At 38.2% G+C, this 27517-nt stretch overlaps 3 protein-coding genes across 3 annotated transcripts; 1 reads left to right on the top strand and 2 right to left on the bottom strand.

Moving 5' to 3' along the window:
• The first annotated feature begins 1014 nt into the window (after positions 1-1014).
• On the top strand, positions 1015-8247 carry LOC148849192 (inactive protein kinase SELMODRAFT_444075-like). The gene is made up of 9 exons (XM_088950929.1): positions 1015-1370; positions 1478-1611; positions 3537-3631; positions 4343-5394; positions 5812-5972; positions 6615-6691; positions 7153-7483; positions 7617-7880; positions 8001-8247. The coding sequence occupies exons 1-8, from the start codon at positions 1154-1156 to the stop codon at positions 7761-7763; spliced, it is 2214 nt and encodes a 737-aa protein (XP_088807055.1). The 5' UTR covers positions 1015-1153; the 3' UTR covers positions 7764-7880; positions 8001-8247.
• LOC148849191 (extra-large guanine nucleotide-binding protein 1-like) lies at positions 8176-21190 on the bottom strand. The gene is made up of 8 exons (XM_088950928.1): positions 19332-21190; positions 19106-19243; positions 18907-19011; positions 18632-18817; positions 16055-16238; positions 13201-13439; positions 9899-10062; positions 8176-9043 (listed from the first exon to the last, which is right to left on the bottom strand). Exons 1-8 carry the CDS (start codon positions 20655-20657, stop codon positions 8452-8454), a joined length of 2934 nt encoding a protein of 977 aa, XP_088807054.1. The 5' UTR covers positions 20658-21190; the 3' UTR covers positions 8176-8451.
• Positions 21191-24702: 3512 nt separating this feature from the next.
• On the bottom strand, positions 24703-27100 carry LOC148849190 (protein JINGUBANG-like). The gene has a single exon (XM_088952591.1). The coding sequence runs from the start codon at positions 26720-26722 to the stop codon at positions 25364-25366; it is 1359 nt and encodes a 452-aa protein (XP_088808717.1). The 5' UTR covers positions 26723-27100; the 3' UTR covers positions 24703-25363.
• Between the last annotated feature and the right edge of the window lie 417 nt (positions 27101-27517).

Below are 27517 nucleotides of genomic sequence, written 5' to 3'. Positions count from 1 at the left end.
ACTGACAGGAAAAGAGAATCAATGGCAAACCTAATCCCATCGAAGTTTTGAGCTTCCTTCCATTGGACGTTCAGTAAAACTTGCAAGTATCTGGCAACAGGGGCTCTGGATTCTTTTAAACAGTGCCACACTTTAATATGTACTTGGGCTGTAGGGCTTGCAAGTTTGCAATGTTGCTGAGGGTTAACAATGCGGGTTCCACTAGGGATGGTAATGGGGTGGGTTTGGAGAGGGTTTTCTAAATTTTATATTCTCTCAATTGGTACCCTATCGAACAGATGAAAATGCAAAATCCTCCTCGCATTTGAGAATGAGATGAATTAGATCGAAAGATTGGGCTTCAAATTCACATCTAATTTCCTATTATTTTGTGTTATGTATAAGTAATAAATAAGTAAAATAGTAATATAACATAAACAAACACAAAAAATTCCAATTATTTGATTAAACATGTAAAAAAACATAAACTATCAATTATTCTTTACATAAAATTCAAAATATTATTACATTCAAAACCTAGTAAAGAAATTAATCTGCTTTCCAATAATATGTAGGTCTGATTTATCCTAATACCGTACCCCTATGCGGATTGTAAAACCCCAAACTTCATTCCACCCCAAAATTTATTTTCAAGAAGAAAAAAAAAAAAATACTCCCCATTAGGCCAGATGATCACTACGTAAGATAAAAAAAAATGCCATCCCTAGACTTTACCTCCATATACAACCACTGTTCTCTATAAAAAACAAAGTGAAAAATGGACACTTAACTCTTCCACCCACAAACCATAAATGTCCAACAAATTAAAATACAAAAAAAAAAAACAATAAACTTGACAGAGTGAATTATGAAAATCAGAGATCAGACCACTAAAATTTCATTTTATCATGAATGATCTTACTGCCAGCTCTACTCCTCAGGGCAGGTGCCAGGCAGACACTTAACCATGGTTAACTAACTCTGGATTTATGTTTAGGCCCAGTTTTTAAATGTTCGCATGTAATCTATATATTTATAGCACACCAACAAAGAAGGCAAGAAAGAATTCCTGTGTCCTTTCTCTTTCTTCTTTTTCTTGTTCTAAGCTAGGTTTTTTCTTTCTTCAATATAATTCCGTCGCATTTTCCGGTGTTCCAAAACTTCAGAGGAGCTCATGTTTCCGGTGGATACAACATGGTCGCCCCATGTTGGAAAAAGAGGAGCAGATGGAGATCAGTACACTGAAAAGAGGATTTCAGAGCACGTAATAGTGGCCGTCAGAGCTGAGAAGGACATTTCCAAGACTGCACTGGCTTGGGCACTGTCCTGCATCGTTCGTCCCGGAGATTGCACTACGTTGCTCGCTATCCTTCCCCCCGAGAAAAACAGAGGTAATTCACTGAGCTTTCTGTTCTCTCTCTCTCTCTCTGGGCGTGTTAGTCTGTTGGTGTGTGCTTAATTAATTGCTTATAATCATAATATTGTGCTCATGATGCAGGTCGGAAATTATGGGGTTTTCCGAGATTGAGCGGAGATTGTGGGAGCCGTCAATGGGAGAAGTCTTCCGACTGGAAATGCCAGATCTCAGAGTATTGTTCCAAGATGATGCTCCAAGTTCACGACCAAAACCAGGTGAGAGGCACAATTTACCAAAAACCAAACTGTTCGACCAAACTTGCTTATATCTTTGCATCCATAAGCATTATGTGAATCAAAAGAATCGGTGTCCCAATGGTCTGACAACACTTGATTGGGTGTGTCAGAGTCTGTCACGACTCAGACGCCGGGATCTGACTGACCGGCAATAAGTTTTGACGTCACTTGAGAAACGGAATCTTAACGAAAAAAAAACCAAAAAGGGGCTGTTTGCTTCGAGAAACCATGAACAGTGGGTAGGAAAATATGGAGAATATTTTAGCTGAGTTGGCTCTAGGTTGTTGTCAGTTAATCGGTGCAGCAAGCAACGGCTGTTTGACAGACTCCAACGGTCCAACCAATGTAACATTTGGGTCCACCCACTAACAGTCAAGAAATTTGCATAGGCTCCTCAGTATCACACTACCGCTCACTGTCTGAGACCTTAGATCGTGTTTGGTTCCCTTGCCATTTATTTGAAAATAGTGTCATATCATTGTTATATAGTGGTTTATTCTGCAATGAACATTTATTAAATAAATTTGTTTCGATTTGTTTAAGAGCTCAATCATTGAAGAAAGTTTCATTTTAATGCTTTTTCAAATACTATAATTTTTAGGAGATGTTTAGTCATATCATTGTTATATAGTGGTTTATTCTGCAATGAACATTTATTAAATAAATTTGTTTCGATTTGTTTAAGAGCTCAATCATTGAAGAAAGTTTCATTTTAATGCTTTTTCAAATACTATAATTTTTAGGAGATGTTTAGTCATATCATTGTTATATAGTGGTTTATTCTGCAATGAACATTTATTAAATAAATTTGTTTCGATTTGTTTAAGAGCTCAATCATTGAAGAAAGTTTCATTTTAATGCTTTTTCAAATACTATAATTTTTAGGAGATGTTTAGTATGATTTTCGTTTATTTGAAAAACGTTTGTATTTGATAATATTTTTCTATCACTAAAAATTTTAGGGCCTGTTTGGCAAGTATTTTTTAAAAGATCTTCTCGTAGCTTCAATAGACATACTAAGCTTTTAATATAAGATCTGGGCAGCCCGAAGACCATTTGGTAGACGTGTGTCTTTTCGTGCGCATTTCGGGTCTTTCCCCGCGAGATTAAAACGTGAAAGACACAGAAATCTTCATTTAGAGCTTCCTGAAATCAGTACAAAATGGGCTTTGTGTGTCTTTTGGCAATTAGATCTTTCGAGAATAGACCGATTTTTGGCCTTTCCAACTTGTAAACAGCCAAAAGACCGTGCAAAAAGACATGCCAAACAGCCCCTTAGTGTTTGATAACTAGGTGTCATTACACATCATTAGGCACCCCATAAGAAAAAACAATAAATAAATACTTTGGTGTTGAGAGAAATATTAAAATGAAGCTTTTTCCAAATGATTGATTCACACAAGCTGAGACAAATGTTTATTTGATAAATCATTTTACCAAATAGCATTTCCGGATATATGCGTATATATCCATGAGCTGACACCATTGTTTCAGGTGGAGGGAAACCATACCAAAGACCATCTTCTTTACTGTGCTTATATGTGGTGTATAATGGTACCTGGTTATCAAAAGCACAAAAAATACATTTATCAATCATTTTTTTTTCCTTTTTCAAGACAAATTCATACAAAATATTTAATTATTTATTAAAAAAACATCCACAGTACAAACAATACCTTGATTGATGTCATTTTCTTTCTAATTGTCAGAAATGAAACAAATACACCAAGCCTGCTAAATTGAAGTTTCTGCACACTAATTTATTGGTAGTGGTTTACCTAAACGGATCCTAAGCTGATTTAAATGAAAGCATCCATTGTCTGAACGGAATATCGAATGGGAAATTAATACGGGATGCTGCTAACAATTAACAATGATGATGGGTTGGGTGGTGGTGACTGTAGGTTAGAGTAAGCATCAAGGTGGTATCAGCTTCACCCGGTGGAGTGGTGGCTGCAGAATCAAAGAAGGCTGGAGCTAGTTGGGTCGTTTTAGACAAGTAATCTCACCAAAGTATTACTTTCTGTTCTTTATTGTTGTCACAGTTGTTGCTGGATTTGTTTAATCTTTTAGGATTTTGTTTTTTAATTAAATTTGTCCTTTTATACAGAGTTACAAATCCTTAAATGGCATGAACCCCTTGAAACAACTCAATGAAAAATGAGACTCAATAGAAAATAAATTTCGGTCTTATACCTAGTTTGGAAGTACTTAAAAATAAAAATAAGTATTTATTCAAATAAACATTTATTTTGGACTAGACTATACCAATAAGTACTTATTGGCGTTTTAGAAATAAGCCTGAAATAAGAGAATAAGCATTTGTTCAGAGAAGCCAAAACTTGTGCTTATTTTTAAATGCTTATTCAATAATCACTTATTTCCTTTCTGCCTGTTTTGATTCCACATCATTTTGAAAATATCTATACTATCCCTATTTAAAATAAGTCTTTTTTTTTTCAAATGCTCATGAACACTTCACTTATTTCTCAAATAAGCACTTCTAAACTTAACATTACACCCTCTTAAAACAATTTTAAATAGTTAAAAATATATAAATATTAGAATATATAAACCCAAAATTTCATCCTCTGTTTACAAAATATCGAAAATCAAAAGGAATGTCGTTTTTCTATAATCAGTACTCACTTTTTTTTTGGGGGGAAATCTTCACATTTCTTTCCCTGTGTGCATGTGTTTGTTTTGTCAGTCACAGACAACTGAAGCAGGAAGAGAAGCATTGTATGGAGCAACTCCACTGCAACATTGTAGTGATGAGGCGTTCTCAACCTAAAATACTCAGGCTCAAATTAGAAAGCTCATATGAAGTCCAACCCCCTATCTCTTCCTTCTCAACTCCAGAATCCGATGACGAGAAGTCGCCGGACGTCAGGATCAAGCACTCAACCCCTGTGAGCAGCCCCGAAGATAAGAAAACTTCCTTCTCCAGGACCACCAGCACCACCACCACTAGAGAAATTTGGGTTTCGAGTTCCAACAACAAAGGTGCTTCCCCTTTCTTTGAAGGTCTCAACGAGAGAAAACCTGGATCTCTAAATGAACGAGTAGGCTCGGATAACCGTTTCATTGTAATTGACTCGGGTGGCGATGCTCTGATCTCTCTGTTTACAAATTCTACGCCATCGGCGGCTCGTAACCAGAAGAATGTCCATTGGGTTCCCGAAAGCCACACCGTCGATAAACGGAGCTCGACTATCAGAAACTACAAGAATACCCACAGCACCAAACCCCAGCCTTCTCGAGCACTGCTTGAAAAGTTCATTCAACTTGGCAGAGAGACAAGGCTCCAATCATTCAGAGATAACCAAAGCCACCAAAGAGACTACGCTGTCAACTCCGACGTCAGAGATGCAATGTCTTTGAGCAGAACATCTTCGGCACCTCCTCCTCTATGTTCAATATGTCAGCACAAAGGGCCGATTTTCGGAAGACCACCCAGATGCTTTGACTACAGAGAGCTTGAGGAAGCTACAGATGGGTTTTCGGAGGTGAATTTCTTAGCTGAAGGTAGGTTCAGTTTGGTTCACAGAGGGGTGTTGAGAGATGGTCAGGTGGTAGCTCTGAAGCAGCTGAAAGTGTCTGGGTTGGAAGGAGATGCCGATTTCTGTAGGGAAGTTGAGGTATTGAGTTGTGCACAACAGAGGAATGTTGTGATGCTGATTGGCTTCTGTGTTGAGGATGGAAGGAGGGTATTGGTCTATGAGTACGTCTGCAACGGCTCCTTGGAATTCCACTTACACGGTAAACTCTTTATTTTTTCCAGTTTCTTCCTCTGCATATAAATAAGGATCTGTTTGGTTTGCAGGAATAGAATATGGAACCAAAACCGGCGATTCCAAATTTAACTGTTTGATTGGGCGGAATTAGAATCCCTCCCCTCTCTTCCATTAGTTCTAATTAATTCTAATTCCCATTCCAGTTCATATCTGAACAAACAGACTATAAAAACCAAGCAATCCGATTCTAATTGACTGTGAACCGAATGTACTCTAAATCTATGTGGATGGTATTTATTAATGCAGAGAATCAAATGGACCCTAAATCTATGTGGATGGTATTTGTCAATGCAGATAGAATGTATGTAGGGTCATGACTTAATGAAGGTGCCATATGGTAAAAGTTTCGTACTTTCTCAATGTGTGTATGTTTTGTGCGCAGAAAATGAGAGCTCTCCTTTAGATTGGAACTCGCGTCTTAAGATAGCAATTGGAGCAGCAAGAGGTTTAAGATATCTTCACGAGGACTGCAGGGTTGGGTGCATTGTGCACAGAGATATGCGCCCGAGCAATATCCTCCTCACCCATGATTTCGAACCACTGGTACTTGATTTTGTTTTGTCTCTTGATTTGTTGATACGACTCCTGCTGGTTGGAAATGAATAAGGACCCGTTTGTTTTGCAGGAATAGGGGTTTGGAATCGGAATTGGAATGGGCTATTCCCATTCTAACTGTTTGGCTGGGTAGAATCGGATAATGACCCGTTTGTTTTGAAGGAATAGGTGTTTGGAATCGGAATTAGAATGAACTATTCCAACTCTAACTGTTTGGCTGGGTAGAATCGAAATTCTATTCTCATTCCTACTGGAATGACATTCTCCCATTTGAGGGATGATTATTCCCTGCCTCTCCCTTGTGAATGAAATTTTATTTCTGGTGATTCTAATTTTCATTCTCATTCCTGTCTGAACCAAATAGATTATGAGAATAGACCACTTCAATTCCAATTTTGAAGAATTTCATTCTAATTTCAACTTGCGAATCAAATGGACCCTAAAAGAATTTTTTTTTTCTATACTGTCCTCCTTTCATTGGCTAAAATTATTATTACAAAACTCGAGTAGGAAGCCTGTGTGGCTGTGTATCCCAGCTCAAGCTTGCCATGTGCATACCATTAAAGAGGAATACTTTGATCAAGTTGGAAAATAGTCCAAACATTAACGTCTAACCCTTTGATTTGTTAGGTTGGAGATTTTGGACTGGCCAGGTGGCAACCATCATGGGATATTGGTGCCGACACGTGTGCGATTGGAACTCTAGGGTAATCACAATATTCAATCTCTCCGCCTGATACTTATTCCCTGTATTCATAAAGAAAGTCTACATTTGTTTAATTATCAGTAACGCAAAGGCCCAGTTCGTTTTCACTTACTTGGCTAAGCAGAGTTTAGTCGGTGCCAGTGGTGCTGTGCGTTTTCACTTACCCAGGTAAAGAGGTAAGTGGGAGGGGATTAGCATTATCAGTAGAAGGATAAATAACTTATCCACCCTCGATGGAGGGGTAATTGATAGATACCCTTGGAAAAATTCGATTACCATGGGACCAAGAATAGAAGCATAAGAACACAACACAGGGATCGTGATCAATTACCCGATTGACAAACGATCGAGGCCAAAGGGTGGGAAGCCCTAAGAAACTGCTCAGGATTTCTGTTGCATTATAGGCATAGTAGGTAGCGGTTGCACCGTTGCACTAATATTCTAATACAAATTCATTTCCAGGTATCTTGCACCGGAGTACACTGATGGCGCAAAACTCACAGAGAAAGCTGATGTATATGCATTTGGCATGGTGTTACTAGAGCTAATTACAGGGCGAAGAACAATCGACTTAACTCGTCAAAATGCGAATCAGTTCCCAGCAGATCTATCCCTCTCCATGCTGGCCCTAGAACAAAGCCATGCCTTAACAATTAATTATCAATTGCTGGATCCGCGCTTGGACTTGGACCAATTGCATAGTTATACTCATACATACCAGCTTCAAGCCATGGCTCATGCTACTTCATTGTGCCTATGCCAAGACCCAGAATTCAGACCTCCTATGTCGAAGGTAATGCTACAGAGTACAGACCAGACTGAATTCCGTTTCTGACTTCCCTCTGTGCCACACACAACACTTTCGTCTCTGCTTCTCAGGGTGTGTTGGTCCATTATACTGACTAATTTTCATTTTGAATGATTAGATCCTAAGAATTCTAGAAGGAGATGCAATCATTCCTCTGGGTTCCGAGCTTGACTCAGTTGGCAGTAGAAGTGCACGAATGCATGTTCCAACTAAACTTCAACAAACTGAATCATTCAGAGGTCATTCTCGTGCACTTTCCCAGTAACCAAAGTGGGCTCTGGGCATTTGCGTTGGTCTTCATGCATGCATTCTGAAGACGAATCACTCTTCCCACTATGTAGGCTACGAAAGCCAAGTTACAACGGAAAATCTCATCTTCCAAGTGAGTCTAATGAAATACGTACTCTTTAATAACCTCTCTAATCAATCAATAGTCATGCTGGAATAAGTTGCAGTCAATGACACGAAATAAAAACTGCACTTTTATTTTAAAAAATGGCAGGGAAACGTCTCACAGCCTCAGTCAGGACCCGAAAGATAGAAAGCATTCAACGACAATGTTTTCCATCCCCACGTGGAGAAGATTATTCAAGACTCCAAATGGATTTCAAATGCAATGTTTTCCATCCACAGAATCAACGCCAATTTGATGATTTTAGCCATTCAGCCCATCAGAATTCTTATGAACTTTAATGAAATGTATTTCCTATAAAATGTTAAATGACAACCGAAGAAATATGGTGGTTAAATGAGTTTTGCAAAGCAATAATTTTGTCATAGGAGATAATACTCAATCCCAAGGCTGGAAGAGCATCCTTTGGTTAATCCCATGCCCCAAAATAGGGTTGTAATTGCTCGTGGAATGTAATTCATCTTTACTTTTCCTATACACCAATATATATACACTGGGCATTGATAAACAGACCCATTTACAAGCTACTTCCATCTAGACATCAGTGAGAGAAGGAGCTTGCCTCAGTACTGTAATTTGATAGCTCATTCATACTTAAGTTCTCTCTCTCTTCATCCCACTTCAGAATCTCCTTTGCATATCTGAGAGCTTCATCAACGGTAGCAGGCTCCCATGCATTCGCTAGAGAAACATACAGCTTACGTCCAGTAAGAGAATTGAAGAGTCTCTTGAACTTTATGGCTATGTAGTAGAAAGCAAGCTGAGAGAGCGAGGGATTACTATTGACACTGTTACTGTTTCTGTTGGAACTATGATGACTTCTCACTGGATTGAAGTCATCAAACCACTCACATCTGGTTAGCGGGACCTGTTCAATCTTCTCCTCTAGCAGATCAAACTTGTCGAGTATCAGAAGAAATTCCATCTGATCAAAGGTTGGATGAGAGACGATGCTTTCAAAGAGCCTCTTGCTTGCCAACATCTTGTTCACAAATGACCCACTGCCGTCATCACAGAATTGATCATAGTCGCTCAATGAAACACAAAAGATGACAAGTCGAATATCTTCAAACATCTCCAGCCACTTGCAATTTTCTCCGAGGCCTTTTGCATGTACTCTAATTAGTTGGTACCTGCAAATTACCAATCAATAAAATGTTAGCAAAGACCGGTGATACATATCTGTTGCACAAAACCTAGAAATACAGATTTATGTGGTTCGGCTTATAGCCTATATCCACCAGCAAAGGAGGAGCAGAAATCCACTATGTAATCTGTCATGGAGAGGAATACAGAGTTGTACACGCAACTTCACTCAGAAAATCCTAAACCCCAAATACACCCTAAGTCTCTCACTTCTCTCACAGACAAAAGACTAGGCATACAAGAGAGAAAACCCTCGAAATACATAGCTCTTCGTATTCTGTTTGGACCCATAAGCTAAATATGGATTGGGTCTGTACCTACCCTATGCTTCCACCAAAAACCACTATGAAATTTTGCCTTCAGGTTTTTCTCAACTTAATTCGGAGCGGGTTGCAACAAAGAATTCAAGGCACAACCATAACAGTATCGATAAAATACTGTCAAAAATCTTCATCATCACCAAATAGAGGAAATTTAGGATGGAACTGGATCCACTTCAATCCTCGCTTCCGTTCTTTGGGACACTTCAATCCTCACACTTCCATTCTTTGGGAAGCCAACTTGTGAACTCTACTATTTAGCACCTAAATTAAATATGTTCCAAATGTGTGGGTGGAGGAGCCAAATTTTTATGGATCACAGCAATAGGATCTCAACAAATGCTAGTTCAGTAGGCATCTCCACTAATCATTTGCTCTTTGGCATCCAAAAGAATCAGATCAATTAGATCATCCAATGATTGGATGTTGGCTAATAAAGTGTCCTAGGTTATACCCACTCATGAAGTAGGTTTTACTATTCAAGCAGGAGCAACAATCAATTCATGAAGCATGGTTACCAACCTTAACAAGGAATCATTATGATCAGCAGTCTCATTAACATCATCATTTGCTGACTTGGGGAACGAGAAATCCATGCAAGCAAGTCCGTTAGATGAAGTTATCCCCTCAGCATGTAGAATGTCCTCATTGGTGGGCTCATAATCTGTTCTTGATATATCAACAACCTGAAGAGAAAGATAAATTTAGAAATCTAATGAACCTGCATCTACATAAATTATGGTTATAAGTTACAATAACTTGTCTCCCTACACTAAACTGATTGAAATTCAAATATGAAAATATGGGAGAAAAGGAACACGAAAACCAAATCAATCAACAAACCAGACAGACAAATTGAATGGTTAAAACTTTCTAAGAAGACAAAATTGCTTGAAGATCAGGATCAGTTTGTTCTCTGGATATATAGGATCTGCAGTGACCTTGGTCATTTAGGCTGTGTTTGTTTGTGGTGTAAAACCCCACCAATGGAGTTTCACACCAAACGGTATAAAACCTCTAAACTGTTGAACTTCAGAAAACATGATTATTGATGTAATATTACATCGATTTTATTGTAGTATTTACATTGATAATCGATGTAGTATTTACATTGATAATCGATGTAAAACTCAATTATAAGTGAGGTTTTAGATCGATTTACGATGTAAAACTCCATTCCATCCAAAATGCCAACAAATCTGAACCGGGAGTGGAGTTTTACATCGATCTTGATTTACACTGCAAACAAACGCCAATAAAACTAAACCGGCGGTGGACTTTTACATCAATGAGGTTTTACACCGCAAACAAACAACATTAATGTCAACAGTGAAACTGAGTAACTAAATTTTCAGATTTTATTTCCTAATTTGGCTCCTTGGTCCAGATAGCTTTACATCTTTGCAAAGTCATGCCATTTTCTGACAGTTCATCAAAATTGCATCCCTTACCATTACTGGCAATGCACAACAAAGCTACATCAAATGAAACCTCTCTGTAAGTTGCATCCCCAAGTGCAGTCAAGCCTCAAGTGATAGTATAGATCTATATGGGGTTATTGACTTTTTTTTTTATCAATAGGGTTAGTGACATTTCTTTTCCCTTCTTTCTCCCCCTCAAATCAGACTGATTAGAAGAATGACTTTTCTGGTCCAGTTGGTTTTTAAGAAACCCAAACCTTTTCATGCATCATTTTTTATAGGTAACAGCTAATTGGTTTGAATAAAAGGATTCTGTACATATCCAAGATTTAACACCCCTTTACTGGTCCACTTGGTCAGTCTCAGCCACCCAACCCTTTATCTCGTTATTATTTCTTCAAGTTGATCTTACAAGGTTCACCAATGGTTGAATGTGGCACCCACCTATATGCACTCCCACTCTCCCAGCATTCTTGTCATTTCCTTAATGTATCCACCTTTCAGGTTTCACTGACTCAAAACAAATTTGACTTGGAAGCTTAGAATAGAGATTTTTTTGATTGGTAACATCTATACATTTTATTGACATCCATAACATAATTAATAAAGTACAAAGGGAATATGTGCTTAGCACCCACCAAGATTTCATTCCCCACTACACCTCCCATCAGAATACAATGCTATTCAATCCCTTAAGCCTTCACTAAACCCAAGGAAAAGGCAAGCACCAAGCAGATCGCTTCTCAACATTCTTATTGATGTTGTCTCAATGCAGAGTCCCCAAAACCTATGATAGTGGTATCACAACTATGTTTTGAAAACCAATTGGTCTAATCACTTTCATGATTCAGCAGCTCAACCTGTAATTTCAAATGCCATCATAGATACAGTACCAAAAATAGAAAAGAACTAGATAGGGAACAAAAGGAACTTTTTTGTCTTTTGATAAGAAAAAGCTCTCGGAGGTTGTGATGTGTGAAGAAATCAATGGATCTATAGTAATCCTATAGGCGAATATGTTTTATGCTGTTGGCCCATTGACAACTCGGTGATTCTTTTTTACTAGATTTCCTTATCCTGTATAAATTACTCTCTATAGGCTTTACAGACTTTCCCTTCTCTTTTACATAATAAAACAAAATTGCATTAAAAGAAAAGAAAATAGGTGTAAAAGCTCTGTACAGGCAACAACCCAGATAGGCAAAAATAAAGACACTAAATATAGCTGGGAGCAGCATACAGAAAAATCCAACCCTGCACCAAAAAATCTCCTATACATGAACCACCATACAAAAGGCACCTACCCAAAAATCAGCTCCAAAGGACCCTTCCACAGATAAAAAAAAAAAAAAAAAAAGCATAGAGACCACCACCCTTCCCTAGATCCACTTAGATCCGACTTCCCTCTATGGCCTCTCCATCTTGGACTTGCATTTGGAGTTCACACCTTTTCTTCTTTAGTATAAATGCATGTTTTCAATCAGAAAAATAATGTACATTCATTAATGTAAACCAAAAGCAAATATACAAAATGATTGTATGCAGAGGGATACACAATAATACCATAGTCTAAAATTATCAATATATATCATAGCCTTATCTGTATGTAAATGTTTGTCCCACTCCCATCCCATCTATCTGGGGTCTTAGGAGGGGTGGACTGGATACAGACCTAACCATAGATCTTATAAGCTTGGGTAAATAAAAGAGAAGATAAAGAGAATAGGGGAAAGTGGCATGAATCAAGTTTTGAGTAAAAGTGACACCAGTCAAGTTTGTAAGATTGGCATTCCAATTTGTGTAGATTCACCACTGTATTCAATTTCATGGAGTTTTAAAGATGCAGGTTTTTACTATAACAATTTGAGCAAGTCTGTTCTTACTTTCGCCACTAGGTTTTAAACATGCAGACATTCAGTTTTAGTGCTCACTACAAAGCAATGTTGTACTATTATGTTTAGCTTTGTGTCCAATATCCACTATTTTGATGTGAAGATCCCAGAATGTGTACCAAATGGAAAATGCCCAATTAGAGAACCAAATCTCTGGAGTGGTCAAGTATATCTGTTAGGAGATAGCTTGCTTGTATGAGCAGTATATCAAAATAACAATAACAATAATAATAATAATAATAATAATAATAATAATAATAATAATAATAATAATAATAATAATAATAATAACAATAATAATAATAATAAATAAATAAATAAATAAATAATGTTACATATCAGCACCTTTCTGTAAATTTGAACCCATGACGAGAAGAAACATAGTTACATGGAGAACCATCAGATGTGGTGAATAGAGACAGGAGATTTAACAGGAAACAACATTATAAGCATAATCTGCCTAAAATTGCAATGCAGATAAAACCAGCAGCAGAATAAAACATTAACTTACATGCTCCAGGAAATAAATAGCAACAGGTAGCATTTGCAGTTCACTTCTCCGCTTGTATGTGGCCTGAATTGCTGTATCCTTCCACAGCTCCTCAACCAATGGTGCATATTCTCGAGTAGCAGCTGGGAAAATGGCTTCCAAATTACCTGACACCATAACCTTGAGAAGCCAATCAGAGAATGCTTTCAACCTTGGACCAATGGAATAGATAGTTTTTTCTTCATTCTCCTTGACATTTCCTGTTGTTAATTAGATTTCACTTTCAGATTCCTCGGTATAAGCAAGACATCAAATCAAAGGTCTAAAACATGCTTTAAGTTAAAGTTGATTTAAAAAACTGACTACAAGAGATACTCCATAAATCAACTAAAACTACAGAAAAAAAATACTCCATTAAAAAATTCAAACACATAGGAGGGGATGGGGCTAATTCATCACCCCTACAAGGGGCAGGGGAAAACGCATTAAATATACACAGAAACTAAAAGTTCGAGAAACCATAGTAAACACATTTTGTGGAACCTAGTATCATTTTTTATTTGCTGGGATTTGTTCAAGGAAAAGAACCATGGTATTTTTGAGCCAAGTAAACGTGATCCAAGGAAAATACAATTACAGACAGATGACCTTTTATAGTATAAATATTGAAAGATTTTCACGTCTTCAAATTTAAGACCTTTTGCAGACATTGGGAACATATATTTTTTGTTCTTTTATGCACAAAAAGATATACATGTAACTACAAAAAAAGATGTACATGGTTCTTAAACTTTAATAATTTAAAAAAATAGTGGATACATAATTCATTAGAAATAGTTGATGCCTAATATGTGTAAATTGCAGTGCATTAAGAGTGTACAAACAGCAAAGGTGTTTGGGGGCCACATAATAGTAGATAAATAAAGTAAACCAGACCAACACTCTCAGAAACCAGTAGTGGTGGATGCATAAGGAAAATAATTGATGTCTTTTATGTGAATTTCACTTAAGTCTCCGCTTGGCTTGTGAGAAACTACCAGGAAACATGGAATATTCTTAAAGGATTCCATTTTCCCATGCTTCTTTAGCGAGATATAGGTGGATGGAACAAGAAAGTTGTGGGATGTAACTTCTCAAGTTGGGATGCAGGATCGCACCAAAACAGTGCAACCCCAGTGAGAAAGGAAAGTTGAGAGAAGATTTTGTGGCTTGTCAGACCCTTTCACTCTCGAGTTAAGATGCAGGAGCTCGGACTGGAAATCCCGTAACCTTTGAGAGAGAGCTTAATGCAGGAGGTGAAGAATCAAATTTGGAATTTTCTGTATTTCTGCATATTTGGACAGTATGGGAATTTTCGTCATTTTGACCAGTCCCATGTGGGCTTGCTGTATGGAGTGATTCCTACAAACCCTAGAGTGATTCTAGGACCCTTGGAGTGACTCCTTGGGATCTCTCTCTCTCCCTCTCTCTCTCTCTCTCTCTCTCTCTCTCATGATAGTTTGACCAGTCCCATGTGGGCTTGCTGTATGGAGTTATGGAGTGATTCCTACAAATACTAGAGTGATTCTAGGACCCTTGGAGTGATTCCTTGGGATCCCTCCCTCTCTCTCTCTCTCTCTCTTTCTCTCATGATAGTTTGTTCTAGCCCTACTGCATCAGAGCTCTTCTTTTCTGTTCCCATTATATTTTGTTCTTTTCTGCTACATCTTTTTTCTCCAACCATCCAGCTCATTGTGGTTCCTAACTGCACCGCCTTAGCCCCTTCCACTCTCAAAGATACTTCATCCATTCTCATTGAATATTGATGCCTGAAACCTCAAAATCAACTTACAATGAAAGCATCAGGTTTCTCTCTCATATTCTTCATTTCCTGCTTTTTACTATCTTCATGCAGATCTGACCGAATAAGATTTTACAGCATTCAGTCGGTCAAGTCAAGCAATGAGGGAACCCCCTCTATTTCTGTGCTTCATTTTTTCTTTTCTAATCAGGAGGTTCAGGTAGTGTTCAATCAGCCTGAGTGTTGTGCTGATTTGAGCACTGAATCATTGAAAGCACGGTAGTCTGAATCACAGAACCAAGTACCAGAATGATTCTCATTTGGTTCTAACATATGAAATTTACATAGTTTGCTTTAACGTAAATCACATAAACTGATGCTTTGAGTCTAATTCTGCAAGTATCTAAACTGATTCCCATTTCATTCTATCTTACTTCATATTAAATACAGTCTGAAAATTCTATGTTTAATCAGTTCTGTTTATGAGGGCATACAATAGTACAGATTTGGGTTGTGCTCTTTCAAAGTAATTTTAGCAATTAGTGCTTGATTGCTTCAATTGAACCAATTTTGTTCTCTTCTCATTTTGGTATGGATTGGTGGTTGTAACACTGTTCCCTGCTTGTTTTAAACTTTGTTTTTATGTAGTTTGTTCCAATGTATTTTTCTCAACATTTGTTCACAAATCAAACATAGGAAAGGAATATTCCTACTACTCTCCATTTCTCCCTTGTCTAACCAAACAATGGAAGATGAAGAATTCACACTTTCTCATGCCATCCCATCCCACCCAAATCTTCCCACAAACCAAATGGAGGCTAAGAGATTGATTTTAGAGTTTTAAGGTTTTATATACTTCTTCAGGAAAGTTTCCCTTACAAATTATTCATTCAATTTACGAAGAATATGTTTGTGAATCAATATATATATATATATATATATATATATATATATATATATGATAAGTAGTTTGTGAAACAACACATTGAACAATGAGCATACAACATCTGCGTGTCCTTGACCAAAATACTGAAAAAATAAAATGGATAACTTTAAGATTAAAAAACCAAAAGGAAAAAGACAATAGTTCCATACCAACATCATCAAACTGATCAAGGGATTGCTTTTTCTTCATTTCATCCAGGCTTTCTTCCTCAAAACGTTCACGTCCCTCAAGCAATATACCAAGATACTTATATACATTGCTCTGGATCATCAACTTAATATCTTGGCGCTCATCCTCTGAGAAAGGGACTGGTTTGTTATACAAAATCTTGGCCTGAAATAAGAACGTAATGACTCACTGCCAGTTCCTTAAGTTCAGGAGAAAAGGCAAACACAATTCATCATTCAAGACAAAATTTTTCAACAAAGAAGTGAACACTATTGACTTGAGTCAGCCCCTTTAAGATTTCTTGGTTCATCAATACTGTAGGCCAAATTGTTTCAAGCAATAATTACTCTCTTTTTTCTACAGAACATAACACCACCCACATAAATTATGGACATCTTCAGATAGCTAGTTAAAATCCATTAGAAAAATATGAGAAAACCACCATAGCTTTTTTTATGAGTAAAATCATCATAGTTATTCTCAAACTTCAACTTTTTATATTTCATAAACTAGAAAAACAATGTTAGAAAGGATTCTCCACTGAGTATAGCTGTATTCAAGAAGTGCTTTTATATCAGCTCTATACCCAAGAAATATGTCTTGCTAATTTTTGCAAGGAAATAGAAGTTAGCGCATCTGTCATTATAGATGATGCCAAAGTGGGTAATGAGCTTGATTTAAATAGCAATGCTTGCACCATTGCTATTAAGGAATTTGGTAGTAACAAAAACTAAGTTCTTGTTTTTTTCCTTTTTGTTCTGCTATTGGTACAAGAAGAAAATAATTTGATCAAGGTGGGTAAAGCCTCTGATGGAAACAACATAAACCTGACCAGGAAAGAAAAAGACACCTCAAGAAGCGACCCATGAAGAAGTGCTGGTGGTACCCATATGTAAAGTTGATTTGCCGGTGGCTTTTGCTAATTCTAAATTTTTAATTGGGTTTTATTTGACTAATTTACATTTAATGTTTTCGATTCCTTGGTTATATGGAGTCCAATAGCAATCCTTTACTTGGTCTTCCACCAAGCCACAGAACACCCAAAAATACAGTTCCATCCTCTCAGCTAAGTGATCTTCATTCCTTTTGTTGGTAAGGATCACAAGGTCTGGTCTTCCTAGTCTATGCTACTTTTCTCTTTCTATATCTTTCCTCATAGTGTTATATAAAGTTTCCAAAGAAACGACAATCTCCCTTTGCAGCCAATTAGAAGCTAATGACCCTACCTAAGTTTTGCTGATAAAGGGAAAAAAAAAACACTACCTAAGATTAAGGCTTTTGATTGGAGGTCACCACATAAAAGATCAATAGCAGTAGCATGTTTTGGGATACAAAAGGACAGTGATAAATCTCTTCATGTATGTCCAACATGCAAGGCAGTTGGGGAACCAATGAAACTTCACTTCGTTATTTGATTCTTTCCTAGTGATAGCTTTCCAGTGGTCACTTTATAAATATATATTCAGGATTAGATAGGTAATCCTAAGGACATCTTAATTTCTTGTGGTGCCAGCCTTGGGCCATTTGGTAAGAGGGGTCTGGATAAGTGTGCCTCTTGCTTCCATATGGAGCATCTGGGAGGAAATAAATTCTAGGATCTCAAAAGATAACCATGATCCTTTTCAACTTGACCTTGATAAATCATCGAGACACACTGCAACCAGCAATTATCTCTTGATGAATCTATGGACTCCATTGCAAGAGGCCGATTTTCCAAGCCTAGCCCTTTAATTCATTGTCATATCTCTTCCTTAGTGATTTAAGCAATCATAATTTAACAATGGATATGGCACTAAAGTGAATGGAATAGGAAAACAGAATTTATGTAGCTGATCCCATATAGTTGGACAAGGTTTAGATGATGATGATGATGATCTCTGCTTTGGTCTTGCCTTAATTGGACAGCATTGAGCTTAACTTTTATGGTTACTTGACTGACAGACCAGGACAACAGAGTAATGCCTGGGCGGGACTAATTGTGTTTTCTCTAGTCCCATTAACCAAAATCACTTGATTAGAGATAAGAAAGGCCCCTCTTCAAGGTCCAGAACTTCTATTTCATCTTTAAAAATTCCCACCCATTTTGTTGATAATAAAATTATTTTAAAGATTAGGCAAGGAGAAATGAGGATGAGCAGCATATATTAAGACAGTAAGGTCCTACAAAAGACAATGAACCCCAAAACCATCCAGATCAACTGCATAAAACAACAAAAAGGACAGATGCAGACAATAAGCAATGAAACGTTCAACAATTGATGCAAGGATAGCCTCGGAATATTGTAATATGAATTTAACATCTACAGAGGGGTCTGTCCTCAGTAGACTTCTCTCCATAAGTCCCAATGAATGGATGAATGCCAGAATTCAAATTGTGTAAGAAGCTCTTATGCCACATTGCCACTTCATGGTGGTGATTTATGGATTGCTACTCTTGAAAATATAAGTTCTATTAACCAGTTAGAGCCTGATTTAAGGTTGCACACTTGCAAATCATGAGATAATGAAAAATAAATAATAAAATAATAAAAAGAAAACTAGATACAAGTAGGAGTTACCTGTTTAAATATAGTGCTTGTCCCACATCCAGAATATCCAGTTAAAAGAATCTTTTGGAGTGCTCTATGCTCAAGGTAGTAAGGAACAGGTCTGTTGACAAGATTGTTTACTTCTTCTCCACAAGGATTTGTAGTTTTAGAAGGAACGGGTAGAGACAGTACAGCACAGACAAGTTTCATTCCAGCCTGAGAAGTACACCACCAAAAAAAATGAATAAAACTAGGACAAGGAATAAGGAAAGAGATAGACATACAAAACCATGTTTAGACTGAACCTTTCCCCATATATGCCCTTTTATGTTCTTCTGTCCCTCTTCCTGGTAAGATCCATCTGCATTCACCCAGAAGTGAGGGTTCCCGGCACATTGGACTCCTACCAACTGCAAAGGTTAATAGAACTTTGCTTAGTTTAACCGTTGTTGAGTCAAGCTAGCCAATATCAGCATGACAAAATTGCGTCCAAGAAAAGAAAACCTGAAGCATCCGCAATTCTGATTTGGTAATCTCTCGGTTATTTATGAAAACCTTTGTGTTTCCATTGCTAGCATTTGCCGAAATGGTACCCCCAACGTTAAGATTGGGGCTAATAATCTTGCATGGCTTTTGTCCCTCCTGTAAATTTCAGTTAAAAGATATAATTACAAAATATGCAATGCTATTTACAAAACCAACATAAAGGTCAAAGGAATTCCACGCTTACCCTTCCCCAAAACCCAGATACTTTATCGTACCAATATCTTCCTGGTTTTAGCTTCTTAGGTGGGTTTGGGCAGCTTTGCAATAAAACCAACTCCTCTGGACGGAGCCTCTGCCCATTTACATAAATAAGATCTGCCTGTAGCTGATTCTTTTCGCATGACTTCTCAGCATTCATAATCTGTTGAACTTCCAACTCATTAAGCAGCCTTTTGAGCATTCGAGAGCATCTACCCAAGCTCTCACGCTTTGATTCATCAATAGGTAACCCAATGCAAGTGACACATTTCCTTCCTTCTGGCATTGACCCCATTGCTCTTAGCACACAGTTACTGCAATACTTTTTATTGCAAACAAAGCAGGCCTCCTTATCCGTGAGCCGATTACCTTTGGAACAGCGATAACATGCTCCTTTCTTTGTCTTTGTTCCAGGTCCTCTCTGTTCTTGGATGACTTGACCTTCGCCAGGACCAAATTCCTCATTTACTGAATCATTTGATTCAGCATCAAGAAACGTTACAATTGATGTTCGTTTGGCATGACAATCGGGATCGTTATTGAAATCATCACCCTTACTGGAAGAAATCTCAGAGGACAGAAAATGAGAGCTCTGCATCGACTCGGTGGAGCCCCAATCTGGTGGATTGATGTCATTTAGAAAATCTAAGCTCTCCTTGCAATCACTGGAAGGCCGCAGTGCACCTGAGGTACATGATGATTCATGTGATTCATCCCGGTTATTACAACACCCTAATGAACCCGAGACTCCTATTCCTCCTGATAACTGGGGGGAACCTTCATGGCCATTAGATAAACCCAATGTGCCCGAGCCATCATCAATCACGTCAGATAATTCACAGGACTGGTCATGGCCATTCGAGAAGGCCAGCGTGTCCGAGCCATCATCAATCACGTCAGATAATTCACAGGACTGGTCATGGCCATTCGAGAAGGCCAGCGTGCCCGAGCTACTAAATTCACCGGACAGTCCGCAATCAGGACCATCTCTATCTCTCTGATCAAAGGTGATGACGGAGGTCGGAGAAACAATCTTGCGCGAGCCTTGGATTAGTTCTTTGGGGTGCTTCTTGCCGGAAGGATCCGGAGCAAGGAGTGGCTGGACAACCGGCAAGGACAGCTTATCCGAAAGAGAGGAAGAGGCGACCACAGCAGCGGTAGGAATCCGTTTGATGTCGATAGGGACAGCACGTGGGAGATCGTAGGTAACAGGAGGGCCGTGGTATTCCATAGCAAACGAATACTCGACCTCATCCTGACTGTGAGGGATCGGAACCCCAACGGGCAACATACTACTAAGAAGCCCCTTCATAGTTTTGCCTTACAAGCAGTTCAGCTGAGCTTTACGGAGAAACCCTAGCCGTAAATTCCAAACCCGTATAAAGCATCGAAGACAGCTAAAGGCTTCGTTTCTCAATCTTAGAAGCTAAGGAGGAGGCGCTCCAGGGAGGAGAGTTTTCTCTTTGAAGCTCCTCCATTTCTGTCAGTCTTGTTCAAAGAAAGACCCAAATTCCAAGCCTAACCCCAATTGAAGAAAAGCTAGATCCTAGTGTCTGATGAACTGAATATTGTCGATGATTGAAAAGACAACCTCACTGCGAAACTCGGCAACAAAATTAAACAAAAAAGAAAAGCAAGTAGGAGACAGTCTATTCTTCTCTTACCGGTTAGAAGGAAGACGAAGCAGCGGAGAAGAGAAGAGAGGAGTCAGACGAAGGAGAGAAAGACTGAAAGACGGTAGTAGTCCGAAGCAGTTTTCTGACTCCGCGTGAGAGGAAAAATGTTTTTCAAGGAGTGGGGTTTGAACGAAAAAGACAGCACGACGCAAGAGAGAGAGAGAGAACCGAAAACTCAAGCTTAGGGGTTGGGGTGTGGAATCTACTTTTCATTTTCCGCTTTTTTATTTATTTTAATAAAGAAAGAAAATAAATTTAGCGGGTTTTTTCCTTTTCCCGATGAAATGGAAAGTATGACGTGGCGGACATGTCGGATCGAAGGGTCTTTTGTTTTTGTCTTTTGTTAATTCTACTTGGGCCTGTGAATCTGTCTGTGACTCCTGTTTGCAGCTCGAAACTCGGAACTCGGAGGCCGAAGCACAACAACAACAACAGCGTCCTTGGAATCTTCACTTGAGTCGTCTTCCTCTTCCACTGCAGTTGCACTCTCACCTGCTAATTACTTACATTGTCCGGTTGTCTGTTATTATTATTATTATTTTTTTTTTAATCTCGTTTCATCTCAATGCAAGAGGTTTTAATGGTGTAAAGATAAGTAGACAACAAAACATCTACTGATAACGCTACCCAGTACTAACACGTGCATCAATCAGAGATGAATTCAATGGAGGACCCTACACACGAGTGAGACAACTGGCTCGCGTAACTCGTGAGATTGTCAACTAGGGTGGTGTTTGGAATGGATGTTATTTTTTCAATTTTTCTATTTGGTATCATTATTATTAACAATGGTAGAAAAAATGGGAAAGCATCAACTCATACTACACATTTTCCGATTTCCCAGGCTTAGTCTGAGAAAACGATTTTCAGAAAAATGGTTTATCAAACGGCAAACATTTTCTTAAAAAATGGATTTCTAATATGGCACCATTTAAAAAATTATAAAATGTAATACAAAACATATTTATAAATAAATAATATATATAATTTGGATCGGATAGGAGTGATTCAAAGTAGACTCGATTTCCAATCAAACCCTGTTATCTCATACAATTCAATCCAAAAATCCAACAAGGATTATTTGAATCCGATAAAAATAAAACTGAATTCAAATTAATCGAATCCATTTGTACTGTTAATACTTTTATAAGGGAAGGTGATAGGCAAAGCCTGAAAGCTACATGGCAACAACTGTGTAAAATAGGTGGCTATATTTATGTGCAGTTGGAACCTTGGATGGGTGAGGGACCCACTACTAAAAAGCTAGGTGTAAGAATATTATACTAGAATTAGGTTAATACTAAGTTTCCATTCATGATATTGCTTTTGATTATTGAGACATAATAATAATGTTGCAAAAGTTGATTTGGATAATAAGTAGCAATGCCAAAAGTTTAGCCGCAGAGATTGCCTAAATTGGTGAAGTGTTTGTTTGAATGAAACCGCAGCTATCTTTTATCGTTACTGGGTTTCAGAAACGCATCTATCATGGTATGGTACACACCAGTGTAATTTGGGCCAGGTAATAGTGACGGATCGGATCCATTGGAATTCAGCAGGGGATAATATCCGATCCGATCCGGTAAAGAATTCTGAATTTCTGATCGATTCGAACTTGATAAACATCCCTTGAATTTTTAAGATTATGATTTGAAAGGGCCTATTTTTCTTTTAAACCGAACATAGCTTAAACGAATTGATTTTTTCTATCCGATCCGATTTGTTATAAGGGTATCCAAATCCAAATCTTACTAGATTGAATTCAGATAAAAAACGGATATAATCTAACTGAAATTACAGCCCTACCAGGTAGGCCATGGCTCGTGGAGGAGATGAGGAGGCTATTATGTTTTTTTTCTTTCTTTTTTTGTTCTTTTTTACCAATAACCGTTAGGTTTGTTTCGTTCAACAACCAAGGATTACAACAGCATTCAATCTAGAATTAGCTTTTCAGAATAATGGGTTAACTTACACATATCACCCTGTACTTATGACTTGTGACACTTAGACCCCTGAACTTTGTTTTAAAACAAAAATCCCCTATAATTCTATATCTTATCATTTTCCCATGCATTGACAATGATGAGAATTTTGAATTACTTAGGAAAAATTGTAGATTAATACCCTATACTCTCGGCTTAGTCTCATTTTGGTATCCAAACTTTAGTGTTCATGCCGTACCTAAACTTTTAAAGTATGCCAATTTAATACTTACTATTAACTAATTGTTAAGTGACAAGTAAAAGGGCACGAATTCCCTTCGGGTATTATCTAATTTTCTTTATTAACCAATTCTTTGCACTGGTTCTAATACGTAGAAGATGATGCCGGAAAAGGAAATATCACCGGATGAAGGAAATATCCAGACATGCATTAATGGTTTGAACTTTATGTAAACACTTACAACGGATGAAAATCCCATTTCTAGCATGTAGAAAATGCAAAATAATTATAAGAGGGAGAGGGAGATTGCCTCCCATCATTACCAATTTCCGTATTCTAAGCCAAAATTGAGGAAGAGCAGTGATGGACTCTTTCTAACTTGTGCAAAACTTATATGTAGGAGAGTTGGGACCTTTCCCTACTTAAAGAGTTACAAAAGCCTTTCCATCAAGGACTCCTCTTTTCAAGGCTCCTGGTAACTCGAGGCCCAAACCAACATTCGATTTGATTATCTCAAATTCATACTATATATTTATGTAACCAGATGGGATTTGGATGTTGTAATCTACATTTGATTAAACAATTGGTCCATTTGATCGGATTAAAACCCGAATCCGATTATATTATAATATTTATTGATTTTAATATATAAATTTTATATAATTATATTTAAAATTATAAATAAATTTATTCTATATATTACAATATATATATATATATATATTAAAATCAGTATATTATATTTGTATTAATTTATTATATATAAAAATTAAAAAGTAATTAAAGTTTTAACTTTTTAGTATTAAAAAAATTAAAACAGAGTCAAATTACATCTGAATCTGATCCAAATCCATTAAGATTCAAATTCAAATATAAGGTCTTCAAATTCAATCAGATTTCCGATCAAATTCGGAAGCGGGTTTTGGTGATCGGATTGGATCCGGATTTTACTAAATCCGATCCGAGTCGGATTTGATTACAACCCTAATTTATGATTTATCCTTTTTTTTTTTTTTTTGACAACTCTCCTGAATTGTCTATTTTATAATGATTGTTGAATGTACATTGTAATTTTGAAAAACCACCACTGATTGTATGAGAAACAATATATCTGATTGAATTCTTGAATGCATTAACAAGAATCATTGTATGAGAAACAATATATCTGATTGAATTCTTGAATGCATTAACAAGAATCATAAAAATCATTACACCATCTAATCGATATAAGACCAGACATGGTTAACTTGGAAGTCCAAGTTCCACCACATAGCCAAATTTTAAACATATTACAAGTGTCAAAAGTAAGCCATATAAACCCTTATTCATGGGATCAGCAGTCATCTGCTATGTTTTAATGTGGTCCATAAAAACTAGTTCGATATTTATATGCTTTGACCTCCCTATGCTCTTGTTCTTTAACAAGTATAACTAGAGTTGTTATAGAAAATCACAAGTTGTAATTGCCTACTTTGGATAATACTATAATTAGAGAACCTTTATATAATGACAAAAATCTAAGCCAAAGTTCTTATATATTCTGATTGTATTCATAATATGGACAAGAGTTTCGACTATACAATACAGTTCCATAAATGCAAACAAATCCAACTTGTATACAGCATCCTCCTCAATCAAGATTGAGAAGAAAACAGAAAAAAAATGAAAAAAATACAAATATTACATTTTTCCACAGTTTATCAAGGAAATAAATTCTTATTTAAAAATTCCCCCGGCCCATCATCATTCTCAGCACTCCTTCACTTTCATTTTCTTGACAATTTTAAACCGGCATCATTATATTCATATTTAAAATTTTAAAATAATATTAACAAATAGAAAAAAAAAAAGAATATATGTTTTCCATCGAACTCTCACCCTTCCTTCTCGTGTCACGTATCGTCAAATTGAGGCCGCTTTTGTACGAGTTGATATCCATTGCGTGCGAAAGGCCTTCTACGACACGTGTCAATGGAACAGTAATTAATGTAACAGGTAAAAGAACCGCCTCTGCTGCGGAGTGCGGTCCGCCATTTTTAGGATACGCTTCTTTTCATTGATTCACTAGCTATTCATGAATATTTGCCACGTGGCAAGTGTATGTAACGAAATAATACCAACGATTCGGTTCGGGTTCGGCCCCCGACGACTGCTCTCGCTTCCGAGTCCGAGTCCCACGTTACTGTGTCGACGGTAAGGACTCCGAATGAGCAAAATTTTCGGACATGTGCTGCTGGATGGCCGCCATTTGATGTAAATCCGGTGGCTGATCGGAAACCTGCCAAACCTTCACCGATTTGTCGAGGCTGCCACTATAAACGATCCAACGTTGATCGCCAGCCGTTGATTCACGATCGACTTCGACAGCAAGGCACTTAACGGGGCCATTGTGTCCCGTTAGCACCGACAGACACGTGTGAACTCCACTCTCCCTCCTCCACACGCAGATCGTCTTGTCAGCAGACCCGGTGAAAACAAGGTTCCCGGCGGCTGCCAAACACAGGACGGCCATCTTATGGCCTTTAAGCACTCCACCGTGAGCGAGTTGTTTCTCACGCTCCCAGAAGTTGACGAGTCCGTCCGATGAACCGCAGTATATGACGGTCATTGACGGATTAACGGCTAATGCCGTTACCGCGCATTCTTGTTTCAGCAACGTCTCCATAAGCACGTGTTTTGTCCCTTTGCCTTGTTGCTCTCTCCGCCAAACTTTGACGGTGCCGTCAGCCGATCCCGTGAAGACTAAACCCTCGAAGCCGGCAACGACGGAGTTAACCGCGTCGTCGTGTGCGATGATGGACTCCAAGCATTTGGAATCTGAAATCCTCCACACTTTGATGGTTTTATCCCAAGAAGCCGAGTAGAGAATTCCTTGATTCTCGTTCAAGCTTAGACAGGAAATAGCGTCGAAATGCTTGATCCAGAGTCCGTTCTTATTACGCCTCACTTCGACGTAATTGCTGGGGTTGAGCGAGCTCTTGATGAAGTCCTTCAGAGTGGGGAGAGTTCCGACGCGTTTGTGAACGCTGGGATTCTTCGGGGACACCTTCCAGACTCGAATCTTACCGTCCTGGTGACCGGTAAAAATCTTATCGCCGGAGATTATAATGGCTTTAACTAATCCACTGGTAGATTTGAAGCAGGAGAATTCCTTCTGGTTTTTCCAGACACGAATATTCTTGCTGTCAGATCCAGTATAGAGTAAGTCGCCGGTGGCGGCCAGAGAGTATATGTGGCCTTCTTCGCGGACGAGGGATCCGATTAGACCGTTGGGAGGGAAATTCTCATCGAAGGGACTAACAGGAGAGGATCTGGACCATGGAGACTTGGCGAGAGGAGAAGCCTGATTCCATGGGGACATGATCATGGGAGAGCTATCTGCGCTGATTGGGTTGTCGTAGTAACCGGGGCTTGTCCCGGACTCGCTGCTGTTGCGGGCGGCGAATTCCTCTTCGTTAGGGGGAGTAGGAATATTTGGATCAGAATGCGCGGCATTACCAGTTTTAGACCGCGACATGCTGTTCGCTTCTGTCAACATCTTATCTCTCCTCTTGAGTACCCGATTTTACTCTGCTTTCCTCATTACTATAAAAGAGACAAGGGGGAGTGATTAATGAATAGTTCAAGTAGAAGAAATTCAGAGAACCGAGTCCGGAGACGAAGAAGAGGCGAGAGAGAAGATGCAAAGATAGAGAAATAGAAGAAAAAAAAAGATGAAAAGTTGGGAGAAGGGTGAGAGCGTATAAATATATAGCAGGGAGTAGGGAAGGGAAGGAGGAGGCTGGCAACACGTGTAGAGACGGAACGCAATGTAGGGAGATGGAGATGGAGATGGAGATGGAGATCTGCTGGGGTCACGGACTCACATCACGTCTGCCGTGGATTATAACAAGTAAAAACGTGTTTGTTATTTTTTGAATGGAGGTGGTGTGGACTGTGGTGTTAAATACTTAAATTAGTGGATTAGGAATTAATTTAGAATTGTAAAGGTCTATCGGGTCAAAGATTCAAACCCCAAACGCGGTTGTTCCGGGGTGGAGACTGGAGACCGGAGAGGACGAGAATGTTTCTAATTTTATAAAGTAAAAAACAGGTGTTTCACACTTTCAAATTTGCTTGCGACAAGTGGTAATTGACCTTTGACCGGGTCTAATGACATCGGTACCCCTTGCTTTCTTTTAACTTTTTAACTTTTAAAATTAGGGTGGGTCACCACTCACCAATGGGCCAAATGATTTAAGTTAGGCACAGCCCAACTTCTTCAATTGAGCCCCACACCAGATCATTACACGCCCTGTGGCCTGTGCCCATGTCTTTTCTAAGGATGCTCATG

This window comes from Nelumbo lutea, chromosome 6 (genome assembly GCF_056320005.1).
Source record: "Nelumbo lutea isolate HS-2025 chromosome 6, American lotus-T2T, whole genome shotgun sequence".
Classification (NCBI taxonomy): Eukaryota; Viridiplantae; Streptophyta; class Magnoliopsida; order Proteales; family Nelumbonaceae; genus Nelumbo; species Nelumbo lutea.
This window is presented reverse-complemented; position numbering and strand designations above follow the sequence as displayed.

What these genes read in the sequence shown, in the direction of transcription:
- LOC148849192 (XM_088950929.1), top strand. Translation starts at nt 1,154, where the DNA reads ATGTTTCCGGTGGATACAACATGGTCGCCCCATGTTGGAAAAAGAGGA. An exon ending in TCCCCCCGAGAAAAACAGAG is followed by an intron (nt 1,371 to 1,477) that starts GTAATTCACTGA and finishes CTCATGATGCAG; the next exon opens with GTCGGAAATTATGGGGTTTT. An exon ending in TGTGCGATTGGAACTCTAGG is followed by an intron (nt 6,692 to 7,152) that starts GTAATCACAATA and finishes ATTCATTTCCAG; the next exon opens with GTATCTTGCACCGGAGTACA.
- LOC148849191 (XM_088950928.1), bottom strand. Translation starts at nt 20,657, where the DNA reads ATGAAGGGGCTTCTTAGTAGTATGTTGCCCGTTGGGGTTCCGATCCCT. An exon ending in CAAGCACTATATTTAAACAG is followed by an intron (nt 16,239 to 18,631) that starts GTAACTCCTACT and finishes TTCTTATTTCAG; the next exon opens with GCCAAGATTTTGTATAACAA. An exon ending in TGATCAGTTTGATGATGTTG is followed by an intron (nt 13,440 to 16,054) that starts GTATGGAACTAT and finishes AATTAACAACAG; the next exon opens with GAAATGTCAAGGAGAATGAA.
- LOC148849190 (XM_088952591.1), bottom strand. Translation starts at nt 26,722, where the DNA reads ATGTTGACAGAAGCGAACAGCATGTCGCGGTCTAAAACTGGTAATGCC.